The sequence below is a fragment of the Tauraco erythrolophus genome, chromosome 5, assembly GCF_009769465.1.
Source record: "Tauraco erythrolophus isolate bTauEry1 chromosome 5, bTauEry1.pri, whole genome shotgun sequence".
In the NCBI taxonomy this organism is placed as follows: domain Eukaryota; kingdom Metazoa; phylum Chordata; class Aves; order Musophagiformes; family Musophagidae; genus Tauraco; species Tauraco erythrolophus.
The window spans coordinates 66567755-66585748 of record NC_141469.1 but is presented as its reverse complement, the minus strand read 5'-3'; the positions used below and the strand labels follow the sequence as shown (position 1 = coordinate 66585748).

Here is a 17994-nt window from a genome sequence, read left to right as displayed (position 1 = left end):
TTAGCCTACTGAAAGCAGGTATTACTGTCAACTAATTTCTTCCTTTATTATTATCTTTTTTTTTAATGAAGATGTGAAAGTTTTGGATTATCGTGCATAGTGACAATGACACAAACAAGACATGTTGAAAAAAAGCAACACAGGAATACAGAAGTATTTATTAAGATGACATATAAATATGCTGGTGTATTTAGATTATGCAGAAGCTTTAATTGTCTGTGGTGGATAAAAGTGAAGTTTAAGATGATAAAATAACTGACAAATTAAGCAGATATTAATGTTTATTAAATACTTAAATTTGTCATTTAAGGCTGTAGATTTGACATGAAAAGTATTGCACATAAATAGTACGATACATTATAGATCTCTCACTGTTCTGTTTTTCTGCCAGTAAAACTTTTTAACCAGTCTGAAAGAATAAGAGGGATCTTCAGGCTTTTGAGAGAGGAATCAGCATGTGCTGAAGCGTGGGGAGCTTGACAAAACAGCACATAGGAGGAACAAATATCAAACCAAAATGACTGAGAAGTGGTAGAAAAAAATGAAACCCGACAGCTTACCCTGTAAAGAAATTTAGCATATAGAGGATTAGAAGCCATGCTGGAGTTCTGAAAGTGAAAGCGAGGATTAGTGTTGTAGCCAGGTGTCAGGAGGGGAAAGTCTCCAGTGGCTTTTGAGGACTCCAGTGTCAACTCATGAAACCAAAGACAAAAATAGTGCTCTCAGCAGATGTCATCTACGCCCTGCAGACGTCAGGTCAGCACATCGGAGACTACTTTTATCTTTGTCCTCGTTAACAAATTCTTGAGAAAAGCAGCGATTTTGCTTCTGAAATTCTCCAAATGTGTTTTCCTGCTGAACACTCTTTACACTGTGTTCACTTCCACTGTCATTTCAGGCAGCATCTCCCGTGCTATTTATATGACAATGTGTTAGCCTGCATCCTTAGCAAAGCTCCAGAAAGGCTTCTTGCAGGCAAGTGATGAAACATATAAGAGAAGCCTGATCCTAGGACAGCAGTGCAACAGAAAAATGGCTCCTGAACTTAACAGGGATGAGCCGAAGGAAAGCTCCTACTTACACTTCACCTTGTTTATCAGGCATTGGTAGGCAAAAAAAGTCTGACACGCTTTCTGTGGAGACAGTATGAGATGCTATCAGATGGGCTCTATCATTTGAGATTGTACCTCAAGCAGGAGAAAGGTTGACATTGGAGGCATTATGTTGCTATCCCACTGAAGACCTCCAAACATTAGGACGCACCAGTTTTAGGTCTCTGTGCACCAGCAGTTTCCTCTAAAATTGCTCTAACACCTACTCTATGCAGAGTTTATGTTTATGCAAACACCTAACTCAACCTGATCAAAAATTGCCAGCAAACTAACTGGTAACTTTATCAAATAATTCAGTTTTCTTCTTGATTTTCTTCACTGGATTGAAAGAAAGTGCTTTTTTTGAAAAAATGGGGAAAAAAAAATCATAGACTGTGATTTTGTTTTCTAATGGGAAAAACCCACTATGACATTCTTAATAGAAAAACATGGCTGGGTTTCTGTATTGTGCCTTTTTGTGAAATTACACACTCCTTAGCATATGAAAATTATTGTAAAGTGACAGGGGAATAATTTCAGGAGCCTCTTGTCAAATTACTAGCAACACGCTTCACAGAGAACCACAAAGAAAGGGAAATCTCATAAAATATAAAAGGCCAAGGCTCTGAAAGAAAGTTCTGTCTTATAATTCATTTTCTACATTCCCTCTCTGTTCTCAGCCACAGAAATCTCCTTTTTAATTAAATTATCTGCCAGTAGAGAAATACATAGAATTATAATGCACAAGAACACATTGCTACTTTAACATTCCACACTATTTATAAAACAGCACAAGGCACAGTTTTTGACTTTTAAATATTGGTGAACCAAATAATTTTTATTTCTTAGGTATTTATCCATGTCAAATTTAGAACTTCTTAAATTCAGCATTGCATCCCGAGATCTTTTTGCTGAGAAAGATATCAGGTCAGATTTCAATTTATGCTACATTTACATTTATATCCATTTTAAAGACACTCTTCTCTGCCAGAATGGTTTAAAGTGACCTTGCTAAAAGAAAGTAGGGTCTATATTGTATTTTAAAAAGGTGATTATTCAAAAAGACATTGATTATATAGCAAAGTACACTCTATGACACAGAACCTCAGCTGGCTGATACTGTTGTAGTTTCATTTACAGCAGTCAAGTTATGCGGGTTTCCCTCAGTTGGGGATCTAGTCATGTATATTTTGTGTAATTAGAGGATATATATTTTAAGCAATAACACACAGAGCTCTATTGTATTGTATATTTGGCAAATATTTCCACACTTAAAAACTTAACTCACAAACTGTGAGTTTGGAAGTTAAATGTACCAATTACACCCAAACTATATCCATATCCTCATTTTAAATTTTGTAGATCTTGTTTAAGCCATCCATTGTCTTGGAGATAACCCAGGTTCAAACTATTGCATCTGAACACGGAATATTATGAGGCTATACATAATTTATATAGATCAGCACTAATTATTATGAAATGATTCAGGTAGCTAAAGCTCATTTTTTTCGTGTCAGACCTGATTTTCACTGTCACCTGTGAGGACAGAATTGCACCTTGTACAGACAGTGAACAGTCCCATCTCCCTTTAGACATAGGTCTCAAGGAGAATTTACCTGGTTCATACGCTTGGGACGGACAGCACTTTCATCCCAGCAACACTAACTTCTGCCAGTGATGGCAGATGAAAATGAGGTTTGGGTTTTTTTAGATTAAAAAGCCTGTATTATTAAAATCAGCTATAATCAGTTGGGCCTGAGAGCCCATTTGTGCTTTCATTTGCTGTGGTGAAACATCAGAGTTATCCCATTGTGCTCTGTGGAATTACTGTAGGGTTTTATTCTTGTAAATGAGAACAAAATTTCTCTCTTAATCCTGTCTTTGAACCTAAGTGATTACAGCCTGAATGGCCTCTATGAACGAGACAAATGCATGTCCCCATTTAACATATTCTACAGGTTTCACAGAGTCATTTTCTGCGTGCCTATGCTGATTTTATAGTATTTTAACATCGATCAAAAGCCGGATTTTAAAAAAAAAGAACTCTTCAATGTCCTAATTTTATGCTGGGTTGAGTGTCCTCTGTAGTGACAGCCTCCCTGCAGTTCATATTGTTTCTAATGGTCTTAGATGGACACTCCTGAAAAACAGCTTCTTTGAAAAAAATCAATAAACACATCTTTGTGTTGAAGCGCATAACTGTACAAAGAAAACAGAACAAAAGACAGCTGATGAAAACCATAGGTAGTAGCAGGTCCAACTATGCCTTATAATAAGATTTAGATATAACTGCTGCGAACATTAAAGCAGCAAAAGGGGCAAAACCGCACTGTGTATAATTTCAAAGTGACAACAATCAAAGTTCCTTGGAAAAGGAAGAGAAACATTACCCATTTCGTACTTGTTATGTAATTGTGCTTGTCCTTGGACATGTTTCACTTGTGATCACAGTTCCAGCAGTTTGGTGTCGAATTTTTGTTACTTTTTTATATTTTGTCATCATCATCACTATTTATTTTTTTAAATGCGACTGGGCTTGCTTGCTTTAAAGAGGTTTTTGAAACATCTGTGTGCATGGTGGACATGGCTATAGTCTCATAATCCTCCTCACGAGAGCGGAAATGACAAAAATGAAATAAAAACTGCAAGTCTCTTTGGAAGTTCTTATTGAGAAACCCATAGAAGATGGGGTTCACGCAGGTAGAGATCATGGCAGTGAGGTGGCAAATCAGGAACAACAGGTTGTGGCTGCAGGTAGCGACAGGCAGAATTTCATGATTCCAATCAAACACGATATTGAAGATGGTGAGAGGCAGCCAGCAAACTGCAAATGCGACCACTATGGAGATCAGCATGATGTTGATCCTTTTGGTTTCAGAGGACCTGTACTTATTGTCTCTCATCTTGTCCATCATGTTGTTCCTTTTTTTTAATCGTATGTATATCTGCAGGAAATTTAACAGAGAGAAACATGGGTGATAATTTAACCTATGACCATCATCTTTGCAAGGATAAAGAAACATCAGACAGAAAGAAGCACATATTGCAAGGGGATTCTCTCTTACCTTTAAGTAGCAAATAAATATAAAACAAAGTGGTCCAAAGTACTGAATCACCAAAAGCGTCGTGGTATAAGAAAGCCTGGCAGTGTCCAAGGGGAACAGGTCCAAACACACATATTTGTCCTTATATTCATCAAATGTTATGTTTCTGAAGGGTTCATCCGTTAACACGTGGTAGATCAGGAAAGGCAAAGAGGAAGCCGCGGCTAAAATCCATATGGCGGCAATCCCCATGTAGGCGTGTCTGTTGTTGGGCCTCCAGCCACGGGGATTGATGATCAGCTGATGGCGTTCGATAGCAATGAGGACTAGAGAAAAGACCGAGACGGTGATTGAGGCACACTGCACGAAAGGATTCAATTTGCACATGGCCTCCCCAAAAATCCAGTGGTCCATTAAAGTATACACGAAGGTAAAGGGAAGACACATGATGGTCACCAGAAGATCAGAAAAGGACAGGTTGACAATGAGGATGTTGGTGACATTGCGCATCTCCTTTTGTTTTAGAATAATGACGATCAAGGCCAGGTTCCCGGAGACTCCCAGAATTATCACGGTCCCGTAAGCCAAGGCCAGAGTGAAGACCATAGCCAAAGGCACGTGGCAATCCTCATCCTCAAACTGCAAGACCTGCGCATTCTTCTCCGAAAAATTCAGGTGGCCGGAAATATTTCCCAGGGGGCTGAGAACCGAAGTATTCATGTTTTTCCCAACTCGCCGCACGACGTTCACAGCCGCCGCCGCCTTCAGCCAGACTTCTCCCGGAGCTCAAACGGCGCCCACCGTCAGCCTGACAGGAGACCCCGGGCCGAGGCCGCTCCTCGGCGCCGCATCTCCCTCGCACCACCTGGGGAGAAGGGAAGGAGCAGGGCCCGTCACCCCCGGGCACGTCGCCCGCCCCGCCGCGGGGGGGGGCTCGGCCGGGTCCCGCGGGGGAGCGGGGCCGCCCCGGGCTCCGCGCCGCCGCCGCCGCCGCCCTCCCCGCGGCGGGGGGGTTTGCCAAACCAGCGGCCGGGGAAACCTCCGCGGGAGGAGGCGGGAGCGGGAGCTGCAGTCCCGGGGAAGAAAGGCAGCAGGCGGGGTTAAAACGCAGGTCTGCAAGCGGCGGGCGCGACCCCTTCCCGGCCCTTTTTCCCGCCGGCACAAGTTACACGAAATAAGGAGCTGAGAAGCAATCTCGGTCTTCCACCTGCGCTGCCTGTACTCGATGTTTTACAGCTCCTTTTCACAAGTTTAATCTGCAAGGGTCTGCTTTGTCAAGCTGCCCTAACTGGAATAAGGGGGAGAACCCCATCTTACTCATGCGAGGGGCAGAAAAATTACCCCCAAAATTGCTGCATTCTTTTTTTACCTAATACATACACTTGGTGTTGGGCGGCCGAGTGCCCGCAGCAGCACTGGCACTGAGTCAAAGGCAAATCAGGAACTCTGAACACCTTAATCTCAGCTAGCAGGGCTGTGCGGCAAAGAAAGAACAAAACAAGACGAAAGACAAAAAAAATAGCGAAAATTAAACACTGCAGAAAATTTCTGCACCTGTGCAACACAAATAGGCATGCCTAAATTACCATCCCTTTGCAAGGCTTTGGATTATAAAATCAGAGAAACTCGGATGTATATGTTCAGGAGGAAAAAAAAAAAGAAAATAAAAAAAGGAGAGAAAGAAATCAAATAAGCCGACACGCCTTTACTCCAACTCGACATTAGCAGCAGCTGCGCGGAATCTGGAGCTTTCACTCTGCCCCCTCTCCCATGAGCTAAATTTATTGCTCACTTAACCTTAGGTTATGGTAGTGAAAGTAATGCCACTTAAAATTCACACAAGTGGGTTTCAGACCTGGCTCCATGTGAAATCACAAAAGCTGGAAAAACATTGCTCACTAAAATGCATTTCATTGAAATTTACCCTGAACGGGTGAACTTTCGGTCTTAAATGATTCTCATTATGAATCTTGGTGCCATCTAAGTCTCCGGAGCAGAATCATCTTTGTCTGTTACTGGTGGCAGACATCCCTTTAACCAGTCGCTTACTGGGGACCAGATCCGGGGCTGCCTCCTTGCTGGGGCAGAGCCAGCGTGCGAGGGCTGCATGTACAGCCCTGGCTTCTCCTGAGGGCCAGCAAAAGGATGGCCATGCCAACACTGTTCTTCTCACCAGCATCGTGAGCTCACCTCAGCTGGCTCTGCTGGCTCTTCATAATCACCACATGGCTACATGAAACCATGACAAATGACAGAGCTTGCCTCTGAGGGACATTTTACTGTCAAAGTTAACATCAGTGACTTCGAACAAACGGCATCTCTGCCTGAGGTTTGGCTACTCTGATTTTCAAGGTAGCTAGGCATGCACCTGGGCATTATCTGTCAGAGCTGATACCTCAGCTAACTAAATCTATCAGGTCTCCCCAGTCCATCCAAATAGTCCAGTTTAGGGTCCAATAAAGAACCTCCCATCCCCCAGGGCCTCTTGAAGCATTGCCTCAGCCAGAGCCAGAAGTAGGTGCTTTACCCAAAAGGCAAGCGTGCGGGTGATGCGGAGAGTCAGGACTCTTCAATTTCCAACAGGATGACTTTAACCCAGCCTGAAAATCAATGTCTGGATTTAATCACAGTCTCCACTGTCACTTTTACAGCAGGAGGTGGGCAGTCTAGCCCTGGGACTTGACGGGATGACGGCAAGAGCAGGGTGGGTGAGAGGCCATGTCCTGCAAGGAGAGAACTGGGCAGATTTTATCATCAGCTGGGACCAAATTGCTCCCAGCAATGACGTGGCTTAGGTTTCAGGCTCTTGTTTTTTCTTTTCCCTTGCCCAAGCTCTGCTCTTGCTCATTTCTTAAATGCTAAACCCAAAACCAGAAAACGCCACTGCTCCTTCTTCCTCCTTCTCTCCCCATTGCAGAGATGCAACCTAAGGGCACGGCTGGGAACCAGCTCAGAAGCACAGCACTGTCGGCAAGTGAGGAGGAGCCCTTCCTCCCTGCCTATCTCTCCAAAATGGACTAGACATCAGGAAGGGATGAAGTTGAATCTCTCGGACAGCTGCACTGTTCCCTGTCGCCTGCCCCATCGGTTCCCTGAGCTAGAAGGGAGATCCCTCCCCGTACTGTGTGTTAGTGGAGGGTGGGGAGAGCCCACAGCTCCACAGACCCCTCTGGGTGATTGCACAGTGTCCCCCACCACCCTTATCTTTCCAACTCTCCAGGAGGATTTTGGTCAAAAGTTTAGCATCAACGGACAGAAAGGGTGAAATAACATGCTGTGAGATGAGTGGAAACACACTGTGAAAACTATCAGAGCTCTTTGAAAGGAAGCACAAAACGCTGTCAGCCCAAGCCGATGGTTCCCCCAGCCACTGGCAAGTCCAACCTGACACCTAGCCCTCCCTGGGATTTTGCCATCTGCACCTAGGAGAGCAAGCAAACACCAGGCTAGCCTCCACGCAACCACCCACACTCATGGGAAAGTCACCGCGGGGGAAACTCACCTTGCAACTGCTCAGGAGGCTGGATCGAGAAGTAGGAGTAGGGAAAGCGGAAAGAAAGATCCTCTGGTATTCCTCCAGCTGAGATCCTAAAGATTGGTGAGGAAGGCTGGAGACTCCCCCTTAAAGCCGAACTCCACCTTATCCCAGTATCACATGATGGTGCTGAGCAGATCCTGAAAATCTCACTGCAAGCACATCACCTTTAAATTACACATCTGGGGGTGGGTTGCCTAGTAATTCCGAATAAATGCAATTAAATATTGAAACAAAAGAGGAGGGGGGAGAGCACAGGGAAAAGCTCGGGAAGGGAGAGAGTTTCAAAGCGCTGTCTGGCTGTTTCAGCATTTTGTCTGCAAGTTATTGCCATCTTGTGGCCAAACTTCAGATGGAAATAGAAGCTTTGTTGGAAGTGGGGTGAGGGGGCGATTTTAAGTATAAGAAGCAAGTCACAAAGTTCAGGTTTGGCTTTTTAAACCAGTAAAACAGCTTCTGGTCTGGATTTATCCGGAAGAGCAATGACTGGATTAATAAGAATTGTCAAGTTGCTGTTCTTGCTATTTTTTTTTCAGCTGGAAGTGATAAGAAACTGTTGTAAAAGCAAGTTAAGTCAATAAAGTATCAAATCTCAAGAAAATACAGCTGTCACTGTGGCCCTTGTGGGTATTTTTCTGATTTATCCCAGCCAAGTGATTCACCATCCTGTACGGCCCGTGGAAAAAGAAAGCCATTTCTGGAGATTCATAGAGAGCAGTGAGATATTCCAGGGAGCTGAAAGGAAACTGGACTCCTGAAAAAAAAAAAAAAAAAATCTCCATAATGAGATGCAGAGCTGGAAAGGTGCCTTGGCCAGCTCTTCTGCTTCTTTTGAAAACTTCATTTTCCAGCAAACAGATTTTTTAATGCAGCTGGCATGAGTAGCTCTGCAAACTACTACCAGCTATAGGAGGATAGTTTACTGAACAAACTCATAAAAAGAAAAATGGAAAATTTTATTTCCCATTCACTCTTTTCATGATCCTGAAACACTTGGATCTCTCACTTGCTAAAACCACTTCAATAAGCATAAAACCCAGAGAGTCTGGAAGCTGTGCAGAACTCCAAGAGAAGTTACCCACATGAACTTAAGTAGCACTTTAAAAATTCCCTGACAAACCCTGCAGGCTATATCGGGATTTTGATTTGCTTGGAAAACAGAAGTGCCCTTACTCTTCCAAGGCTCCAGATTAATTTTTCAAGTGTAAGGAGTTACAGCCTCTTACATTCTCACCGTCAGGCATATTCCTCTTACATGGTGACACTCTTACATTGTGGATAACTCTCAAATGAGGAACCATGTTAATTAGAGCTAAAAAATGAGTTGCACATCCTAAATGATTGCAACATTTTTTTGCAGAATGAGCCTCCTGGGAAGGTTTCAGAATCTTTCACTGAGGTTGGTGTTTACACTGTATTTCCAGGAGCTGGGCTCGACTGCAGTGTAACTGCAGTCCTCGATGTGAGAAAGGAAAGTGCAGGCATACCTCAAGGTTGCTATGAACCCGTAGCCAGGGCACTGCTGACATTTTAACAGCAGCAGCCAGAAGGTAAGTGCAGGCTGTATATAATACCTCTCAAGAACTTCAGTCATACGTGGGTCATTGACATGCACCAGTCTCCATCTGAGCAGAGCAAAGGTAGACACACTCAGGCAGAGATCTAAGCTGAAGATCCCATAAAGAGCATATTTCTATCTGAAGCAGAGATGCGCTAGGATGGGTAGAACAGAGGACTCTCACTGCTACAGATGTGGAATGATCCATTCACATCACAGAAGAAGAGAATTATTGTCCAATAAATTTTAAGGGCAATAGATGTATTGCTAGGCAGGGAAAAAGTCTTTTTCTATGACAGGATGATCCCGCTACTTCCCTGTAATGCTCTTACACATATGAGTAAGATGGCTATTTTAAAAATTGAAATAAGCATTCTGTGATACACAGTTGTAGTACTTTGCCAACAAGTATCCAGAGCAGAAATGCATTTTTAGGACCAGTTCAGAATAAGAGGCTTGGCTTTACAGACAAGGTTTTGGTAGTGGGGGGGCTGCAGGAGCGGCTTCTGTGAAAAGACATCAGGAGCTGCCCCAATGTCAGGCAGAGCCATTTTCAGCCGACTCCAAAATGGACCCACCGCTGGCCAAAGCTGAGCCCATCAGTGCTGCTGGTGGTGCCGCTGTGATAATATATTTTTTTAGCCTGTGAAAGGGTAAAAAATGCTGCATACCAGTTGTGAGAGAAAAATGTGAGAAAACCAGTTCTGCAGACACCAAGGTCAGAGAATGAGGGGGAGGAGGTGCTCCAGGTGCAGGAGCAGAGATTTCCCTGCAGCTCATGGTGAGCACGGTGGTGACACACGTTGTCCCTCTGCAACCCATGAAGGACCATAGCAGAGCATATATCCACACTACAGCCCATGGAGAAAAGCTCTCACAGGAGCAGGCTTCCTGGCAGGAACGGCAGCCTGTGGGGGACCCAGGCTGGAGCAGTTTGTTCCTGAAAGGACTGTACCCCTTGGAAGGGACCCATGCTGAAGCAGTTCATGAAGAACTGCAGCCTGTGGGAAGGACCTGCTTTGGAACAGTTCATGGAAGACTGTCTCCTGTAGAGGGACCCCACACTGGAGCAGGGGAAGAGCATGAGGAGGAAGCAGCAGCAGAGACAACGTGTGATGAACTGACAGCAACCCCCATTTCTGTCCCTTTGTGCTGCCCAGGAGGGTGGTAGTGTAGAATGGGAGGGAGGAGGAGCAAGGTTGAGCCTAGGTAGAGAGGGGTGAGGTGTAAGTTTTTTCTTTGTTTCTCACCATTCTGCTCTATTTTTAGTAGATTAACCTAAAACAGGTATTTGTTCGTTCTCCTAGCAAAATCTAAATAGAGAAATGCCATTGTTTCTGCCACAGAAATTTCCAAAGTTTTGGATAGGTATGGTCTTCTTTCTCCTCCATTTTGTCATTAGTCATGAGGATCTCCATTTCAGCAGTAAATGAAGTGATTCATAATATTTCAGGTTTTAATGTTTAGTATATACAAGAATTTCAAACATCATATAAACACAGGCAAAGTAAGCCTCACCATACGTATTTTATACTATGGAAATAAGACAGTTACCTGTAAGAGACTGAAGACAGATCCCACGTGTCACTCAGTGACCTGAACTCACAATGATGACAACAAATGTTCATAGAGTTATTCACACTGCAGAAGGACGCAAAGCCAGGCTTTAAACAGTGCAGTGGAGCAATGGAGGGCTGCCTCAGTCACTGAGTCTTTCAAACATACATGCTATACATGTGTGTGCTATAATCAAAGTCTTACTGTAAGCTTCCTGCTCTGCCATACCGTTGTGTGCCCACCTCAGATGACCGAATCTGTTGGAGCTATATTGATCTTCTCTGAAGCACTTCACATACATGTGAGCACTAAAACACACCAATAAATAATCACTCTAGTAACACAGACAGGCTCTTTTCAAATTCTTTCCATTATAGCTGCATAAAATGCATGTTATGAAGTAAATGTTGCATAGCATCAGGTATGTTCTGTAGGAAAACCAAGCTTTAACAGTTCCTAGCTATTCTGTACTTCTCTAGCCTCAACACCGAGCTGAGAGTCTCCAGCTGGAACGCCAAGCTCACAAAGATGTCAAATGCTTCCTCAGTACCTCTTATTCTATTGATGACCACTGTCAGGACATGAGAATGCTGGAGTAGCAAGTAGCCATAGTGTTAAAGATTATCCTCTTCCAGGGAGTAAATTATTTCAGTGCATCAAAGGCACCCTGGACTGGAAGACTGTGTTTGTTTGTGTGCGTATGTTTATTTGTGTGAAGGCATGACATTGAAAAAAAGAGAATAAGTACAATAAACAGAATACAAGTATCTCAGCTAAGGAAATAGAACAGCTTGAGTAAAAGAATACAGAATTTCTTTGAAGCATAAGCATTGAGAAGGGAACAAGATGTTTTTAAGAAACACATGGAAAAAATATGCCAAGAGATCAACCCATTAAAATTCTCTCTCACTGTAACTCTCAAAAATGGAAAAGAAAAGATGTCATAAAACGAGGCTGTCACTTTCATTACAATGTATTATCATGTGTTCAGGCAATGCAATCCCTCTGTAAAACTTAAAATCAGAGTGAAAGAACACAAGAGTCATTTGTGGTTTCTACTGTATATAAACCAAACTGAAGTCACCACTATGGAGATGAATGGAAACACTCTCAAGGTTTTTTAAACTTTATTTTTATTGTTTTCATTTTCTAGTAATGAATGTCAGTATCATTGAAATACTTGCATTTCACATTACGCTATTCACAGATAAGGGAACTCATGCCCCTTGGGGCAAAAGTCTGTCATCAGTAGACTCAGTAGGCGTTTTGCTGTTGAGTACGATGAGAACAGCAGCTAATTCTCTCTTTGGTTAAGAGCATGTTTGTTCTGCAACGACTGCAACTGACACCAAACATAACAACACTTCATTTGACTGCTAATGTCACAAACCCAAAAAAGCTGCATGAATAATTACATGGTTAATCTCTGCCGAGAGTCTTGCTGCCACAGTTCCATTTTCAACAATACAGCCAAGCTAACTAGTGTAAAGCTATCCTGATCATATGCAGTGTTGCTTACAGATTGCTCAAGATAACCTAAATTATGTCCACCCAGCTAAAACACTACTTCATGTTTTCTGCTACGGATACCTTGCTCTGCCCATTCAGGGTTCAAACTCATGTACACTCCTGCATGAGCTCTCATTTGGCTTCAGATGAAGCAGAAATAGGCCCTGTGCTTCAGCATGATCATCCAGAAGGGGCATTAAGAGTCCATGTGTATAACACCAACCAACAAATGTGATGACACCTGTTAGGCAGTAAAAATGGTGAATTTTATGCTCACCTTTGCAAATATTTTATTAGCTATCCATCAGATGTTCTGCCTTTCGTTGCAAGGACATCTCAACCGTTGCAACCTTTTCAGTAGTCCAAGGCTCACTGCCTTCATGCCCAGCTGCTTTATGTGAGGCAAGAACCTGTAGAAGGGATGGGCCAAATATACATCTACGGAAGCCAGGCATAAGTGGTGTTTTTAATAGCATTTTGTAATAACATTTCAGTATTTTTGAGGGGGGTGAACGGTTGGGTTGATGCATGGGAAAAATTTCGACCAACAGAAATGCTTTTTATGTATCTCATTAAATGCTTCAAACTCTGTAGTAGCTATGTCCTACCATTTTAGACTGTCTTGCCCATCAATAGGTACTCCATAGGCAGCAAATTTTACAATAACATTAGACTTTGCCTCATGGCAAGCTTTGATTCAGGACAACCAACTGCATGCTGTGGAATTTGGACATTAGGTGACGTAGACCTTGATATTTCATGGCACTCATCAGTTCTCACCAACTTCAGTTTGAGCCTTCATTTCTTTCACAGTTAGCTTTTAGAAGTTAAATTTTCAGATTTGGGGATGATGCTCCTGAAAGAAAGATACATTCGGGAATGTGTTAAGAAACACATCAAAATAAATTTGTATTCTTATAACCACAGAGTTCTCTCCTGTATTTTCTGTTGTGCCTTTCTGACTTGAGAATCCCAGCCTTCTTTCTCTGATGCACCATTTTTCTTCCCCAGCTCCTGCAGAACAGGCATCTTTCATCACCATCTCTTACTTCCTCGAGGATTCCTCCAATGTTTCAACAGCCTTATGGAGGCTGGCTTCTAGGGAACTTGTACTAGTATCTGTTGTCAGTCCTGATATTAGGTATCTTTAATGTCAGTACCTTTCCTATCTCTAGATCACCTGTTTTATTATTCAGTAGTATTACTGGTAAGGCAGAGGTAACAAACAATGAAAAGGAAAAAATGACAATAGTCTGAATAGTAATTGCCTCTGATTTGCGCAAGTGTCAAGGATGAATTGTCCAAATACAGCTGAGAAAAATCTGGTATTATTTACAGGTCCACAGAGAAAAAAAAAAAAACAAACCAGTCCACACCTGCCAGTACATTACTGGTTGATGAACTCTCCTGAAATAAGACAACTGACAAAACAAATATGATATTTTGTTCTTCGGGAAAATTGCTTTGAGGAAGAAACACTTGTCTTACTGACTGCGTTTGCTAAGAAGCATGTAATTTTTAGAGGCTGTTTGGGAAACTGCTTGCTTTAGAAACAGTCAACATGGAGGTAGGCTGTTTGTACCTTTATGAAGGCACAACGACATCCCACATAAATCGTAGCTATGCAATGCAAGAAACCATTATTTCCCATTTGTGGGCTCTGCCAGCAAATTTAGATCTTTTTCTAAAGACACTGTCAGTCTACTGTAGCCAGAAGTTTTCACAGAAAGATACAGTGTCTCTAAAACTTCTCACTTTCCAGGAGGGAACTTCCACTTCAAGCAGCAGGGCCAGCAATGTGCAAAGCTTCCCTGGAACAAGGGACACCCAGTTAAATTGGTGCTCTGGGAGATGGTTTCAATCCTCCTTATTGCAGATTAGAACCAGGGTGAGTTTCTATCTTCAGGTCAAATATTTGCATGAAAAGCTTCAAAGCCATTAGTGTTAGGTGGGAAGTTGGTCGAAAATGCTAAGAATAGCTGCTCAGCCCTAAAAAGGATTAATTTGGCCCTCTTTTGTGACTAAGAGCAGAGCTGTCTTAAAAGGATGAGATGGATTGGCACGTCACTTCCACCTGGCAGCTCCCTGTGCTCCACTTGCACATGCAGTGATTCACCAGCAGTGGGTGGTGAATAATGCAGAAGCAGGCGAAAGAAGATGGGACTCAATCTTCCTCACCATCCGGAGCTCATCTGCTGAAGATTAAGGTGAATTGTTCCTTGATCACTTACTCTAAAATGAATGTTTTTTAACCTAAGTTAAATAAGGAACTCAAATGGACTTTCGGTGTTCAAAAGTTATTTTAAAATATGGTTGATCCAGCTGTTTTGTCTTTGTGTGGTACATACTTTCACAGGCTAATTATACTGACAGCTTTTCTGGAGTGCTGTGTTAATATCAACTGTCGAAGCAGCGCCTCGGCAAATGGAAAAGTCATTACATTTTCATGTCAGATTCTGCCACTTGTGCTCCCAGAGACCTGCACGTCACTCAGTTCTCCAGTAGCCCTGTAATTGGGCCATGATCAATGAGTCTTCTTGTGCTAGAAGATAGCAGCTAGTGAGAAGAGCAGAATTTGTCTTTTCATGCTTTGTGCTACGACATACCCAATGATTTTTATGCTTTAAAATATTGCTCACTTAAAGAAATAGCCCTGCCTTCCCACTGATGGCCCAGATAAAATGAAAACCACCCTTCAGATATTTGCCTCTGTAAGAACTGAGTTACTCAGGGAGAGCTGTTTGGTGGAAATCCATCACCTCCCACCTGTTCTAAAACAACGGTAAAAAATAAAGGGTGTTCGAGCGGTGTGGATAAATACCACCAAAGCTCCCCTCCAAAGTGAGAGGGACTAGAGCATGTTGAGGTCAGTGCTCTGCCATCACCTGGCCGTGCTCACACTTCCCGATGTCCCGCGACACTTGGCAAAACGCCATGTCCTGAGTCCCGGGTGAAAAATTGAGAGCATCCCTTAAACACTGCCGAGCGCGGGGTTTGTTTACAGCCTCACGGTATTTCCATGGAAACTCTAATTGTCGTATCGTGCAACGCTGAAATAATGGGCTCCAGACACCGCACGGAACAGCCTCCCGAAATGCGCCCGCGCAGCGGCTCCAGCCCTGACCCCGCCAGCGGCCGGGCGGGCGGCGAGCACGGCGGCCGGCACCAGCACCGGCTCCAGCACCGGAATCCCGCCGCGGGCCCCGGCCCTCGGCGGCAGGCGAGCCCCGGCGCCTCCGCAGCACCGGCGTAAGTTGCGCCGCCAGGCAGGCGGGGGGATGCGCTCTTCGTCCGGCTCCCGGGGACCCGCGCTCTGCCCACCGCGGCCCAGGCCGGAGCTATGAGTGCCGCCCGCGGCCGCCCGCCTCGCTCCGCACCCGCGCTCCGCACCCGCGGCCCTTCCCGTCTACCACCGCCGGGAAACGCCGAGGCGCCCGCAGCCGCAGGAGACGCGCGCAGGTAACGCTCCGCGGGGCGCGGAGCGGCCGCGCAGGAAACCCCGCGGCTCAGCCCCCGTCGCGGGGCGGCCGCGCAACTTTGCGCGGGGCAACGCCCTGCCAGCAAACGCGCGGAAACCGCGGAGTTTCGCTTCAGCCGCGGGGGTTCGGCGGCCGCGCCCCCGGGGAGCGCCGGCCCCGTCCCGCGCCCGCCGCCGGAGCCGGGAGCCCGGGGCTCCTGGCTAGGGACGGGTGCGCGGTTTCGGACCCCATTACGTTGCATAACATTTGCTTGGAGCTGGAGAAATAATCTAATTAGTTGGCTTCTGCTTATTTTGGGAAGCCGTATCCTTGTTTTCCAGGATAACGTTGCAATTCTTCTTTTAGTTAGGCAGATAAAGAGGCGTGCCATTAACAGGCACGAAAATCCATTTTCTGGACTTCGTAAGTAATCTCAATCTTTTGAATTCTCCCACGTTCTCAAACGATTTTTTTGCTGTTGCGTGTAATGAACAAGAACATTTGAAGCAGCAGCATTTCGTCTTTAGATGTGTTGTCACTGTGACTCTTCAGTGGTTTCGATTTTTTGCTCAGATGTTGTCTCAGTTTTTAATGGTAGGAGAGCATCATTTCTCCATTGCTCAACGTTTTCCCTAAGCTTATGTGTTCAGGCAGTTACAGCCTGTCATACTATTTACAACTGTATAGAAGTTTAAAGACTTTCTCTGACTTTATTTTCTATACAGTCCTGATACCACTCCAGTATTATGGGGGCAGAAAGGTTGTACTTCTTACGGGGTTTTCAAGTTTTGCTTCCTCCCTGTATGTGTTTGTATGTCTTTGTTTTTAAGGTAGAAAAAGGTCTTCTAAGACCTTTTGTTCACAGCTGTAAAGACTAATTGTCCTGTTACAGGCACTGAACTTAGTAGACTATACAGGCATCAGCCAGTCAGTTAACTTAGTAGGTATTAATATTGTAGGATATTAAGTCTTATCTATGAAGAAATCTTGTTATAAGCATCTCATCTAATAGAAGGAAGATTTTCTGAAAGAACAATTGCCTTCAGAGGAGGATGGTTGCCTGCCTAACTTCTGTGTTCTTGAAAATTTCCCTTTAAATATACAGAGAAAGAGAAATATCTAGCCTATTCACTCCCCTAAATTATGATTTATGGATTTGGTATTTTAAACGATAACTTTAAGTGGAATAATGACATGAATGTTAAGATTTAAAACATATTAAACTAGCAATTTTTTTGGTTATGTGAAACCTTTAACTCAGCTAAACCTGAATAATGGTTTAAGTTCTCCCTGTCACTCTCAGGCAACTGCAACTGAAAAGTCCTTTGAAGCATGATTTTGGTGAAAATAAGAGCCACATCAGACAATCACACTGAGGTGTATCACAGATGAACTTGATTTAAGGAGGTATTGCTTGAAATCGTTCAAGATCGTGGCACATCAACTGTCATAAAATACATTTTACTGTAAAAGTTAACCACCAATACTCCTTGTATTTAAAGTAACTGCATTAATTTGATTCTTATAGTAAATACTCAAATCCACTCTGAATCCTGCCATGAAACTGCAGTCCCTCCTGCCTCACGCAGCAGCCTAGTCTCCCACTGAAACTAAAGCAGACCGAAGAAAACACAGTTAAAGCTCACAGGGGCTGAGCTCATGCAGGTGTAGCTGAGCACAGGCTCAGAGAGTGTATGCAGACCGGGAGTACAGAAAGGGAACCTCATTTGCTTGACTGATTGATGTCAGAGATTAAAGTAGTCCAACTTTAGGAGCTGACAGCTAAAAAATCTTCATCAGGTACCTTCAGATTGATTAAATTTGGTCTTGAAAACAGGCACAAGAGCAGCCTGGCACTGTGGTGCATTCAGTTTAGAACTACACTTCAAATATGAGGAGAACGTTTTCAAAAGAGGCTAGATTATTTAATTCTATTTCCCACAGTGGGATTTTCAGGAATCTTATTTCCCTGGAAGCTATGGCCACATGCTGTGCTGGGATTGACCAACTGATAGAGGGAGAGTGAGTGAATCCCCAAAAATAGAAGCAGCTGTTAAAACAAAGCAGGAAGATAAATGGCAATAGGTGCATCAGCCCTGTGAAATCAGTGGTATGCTAATAGGAGTTTGGGAACTGAAGATCAGTGATATAGGAGGAACACTTTTGTTTGCATCTTCACTGCCAGTGGCACAGAAGCTGAGAGAGCAACTGGTTTCTTTTGAGCAGGAGAGGAAGCTCAGAG

At 43.8% G+C, this 17994-nt stretch overlaps 1 protein-coding gene across 1 annotated transcript; it reads right to left on the bottom strand.

Annotated features, from left to right (window-relative positions):
• Window positions 1–3577: 3577 nt before the first annotated feature.
• On the bottom strand, window positions 3578–4897 carry NPY1R (neuropeptide Y receptor Y1). The gene is made up of 2 exons (XM_009987548.2): window positions 4157–4897; window positions 3578–4036 (listed from the first exon to the last, which is right to left on the bottom strand). The coding sequence occupies exons 1-2, from the start codon at window positions 4853–4855 to the stop codon at window positions 3578–3580; spliced, it is 1158 nt and encodes a 385-aa protein (XP_009985850.1). The 5' UTR covers window positions 4856–4897.
• Between the last annotated feature and the right edge of the window lie 13097 nt (window positions 4898–17994).

What these genes read in the sequence shown, in the direction of transcription:
- NPY1R (XM_009987548.2), bottom strand. Translation starts at nt 4,855, where the DNA reads ATGAATACTTCGGTTCTCAGCCCCCTGGGAAATATTTCCGGCCACCTG. An exon ending in TATTTATTTGCTACTTAAAG is followed by an intron (nt 4,037 to 4,156) that starts GTAAGAGAGAAT and finishes AATTTCCTGCAG; the next exon opens with ATATACATACGATTAAAAAA.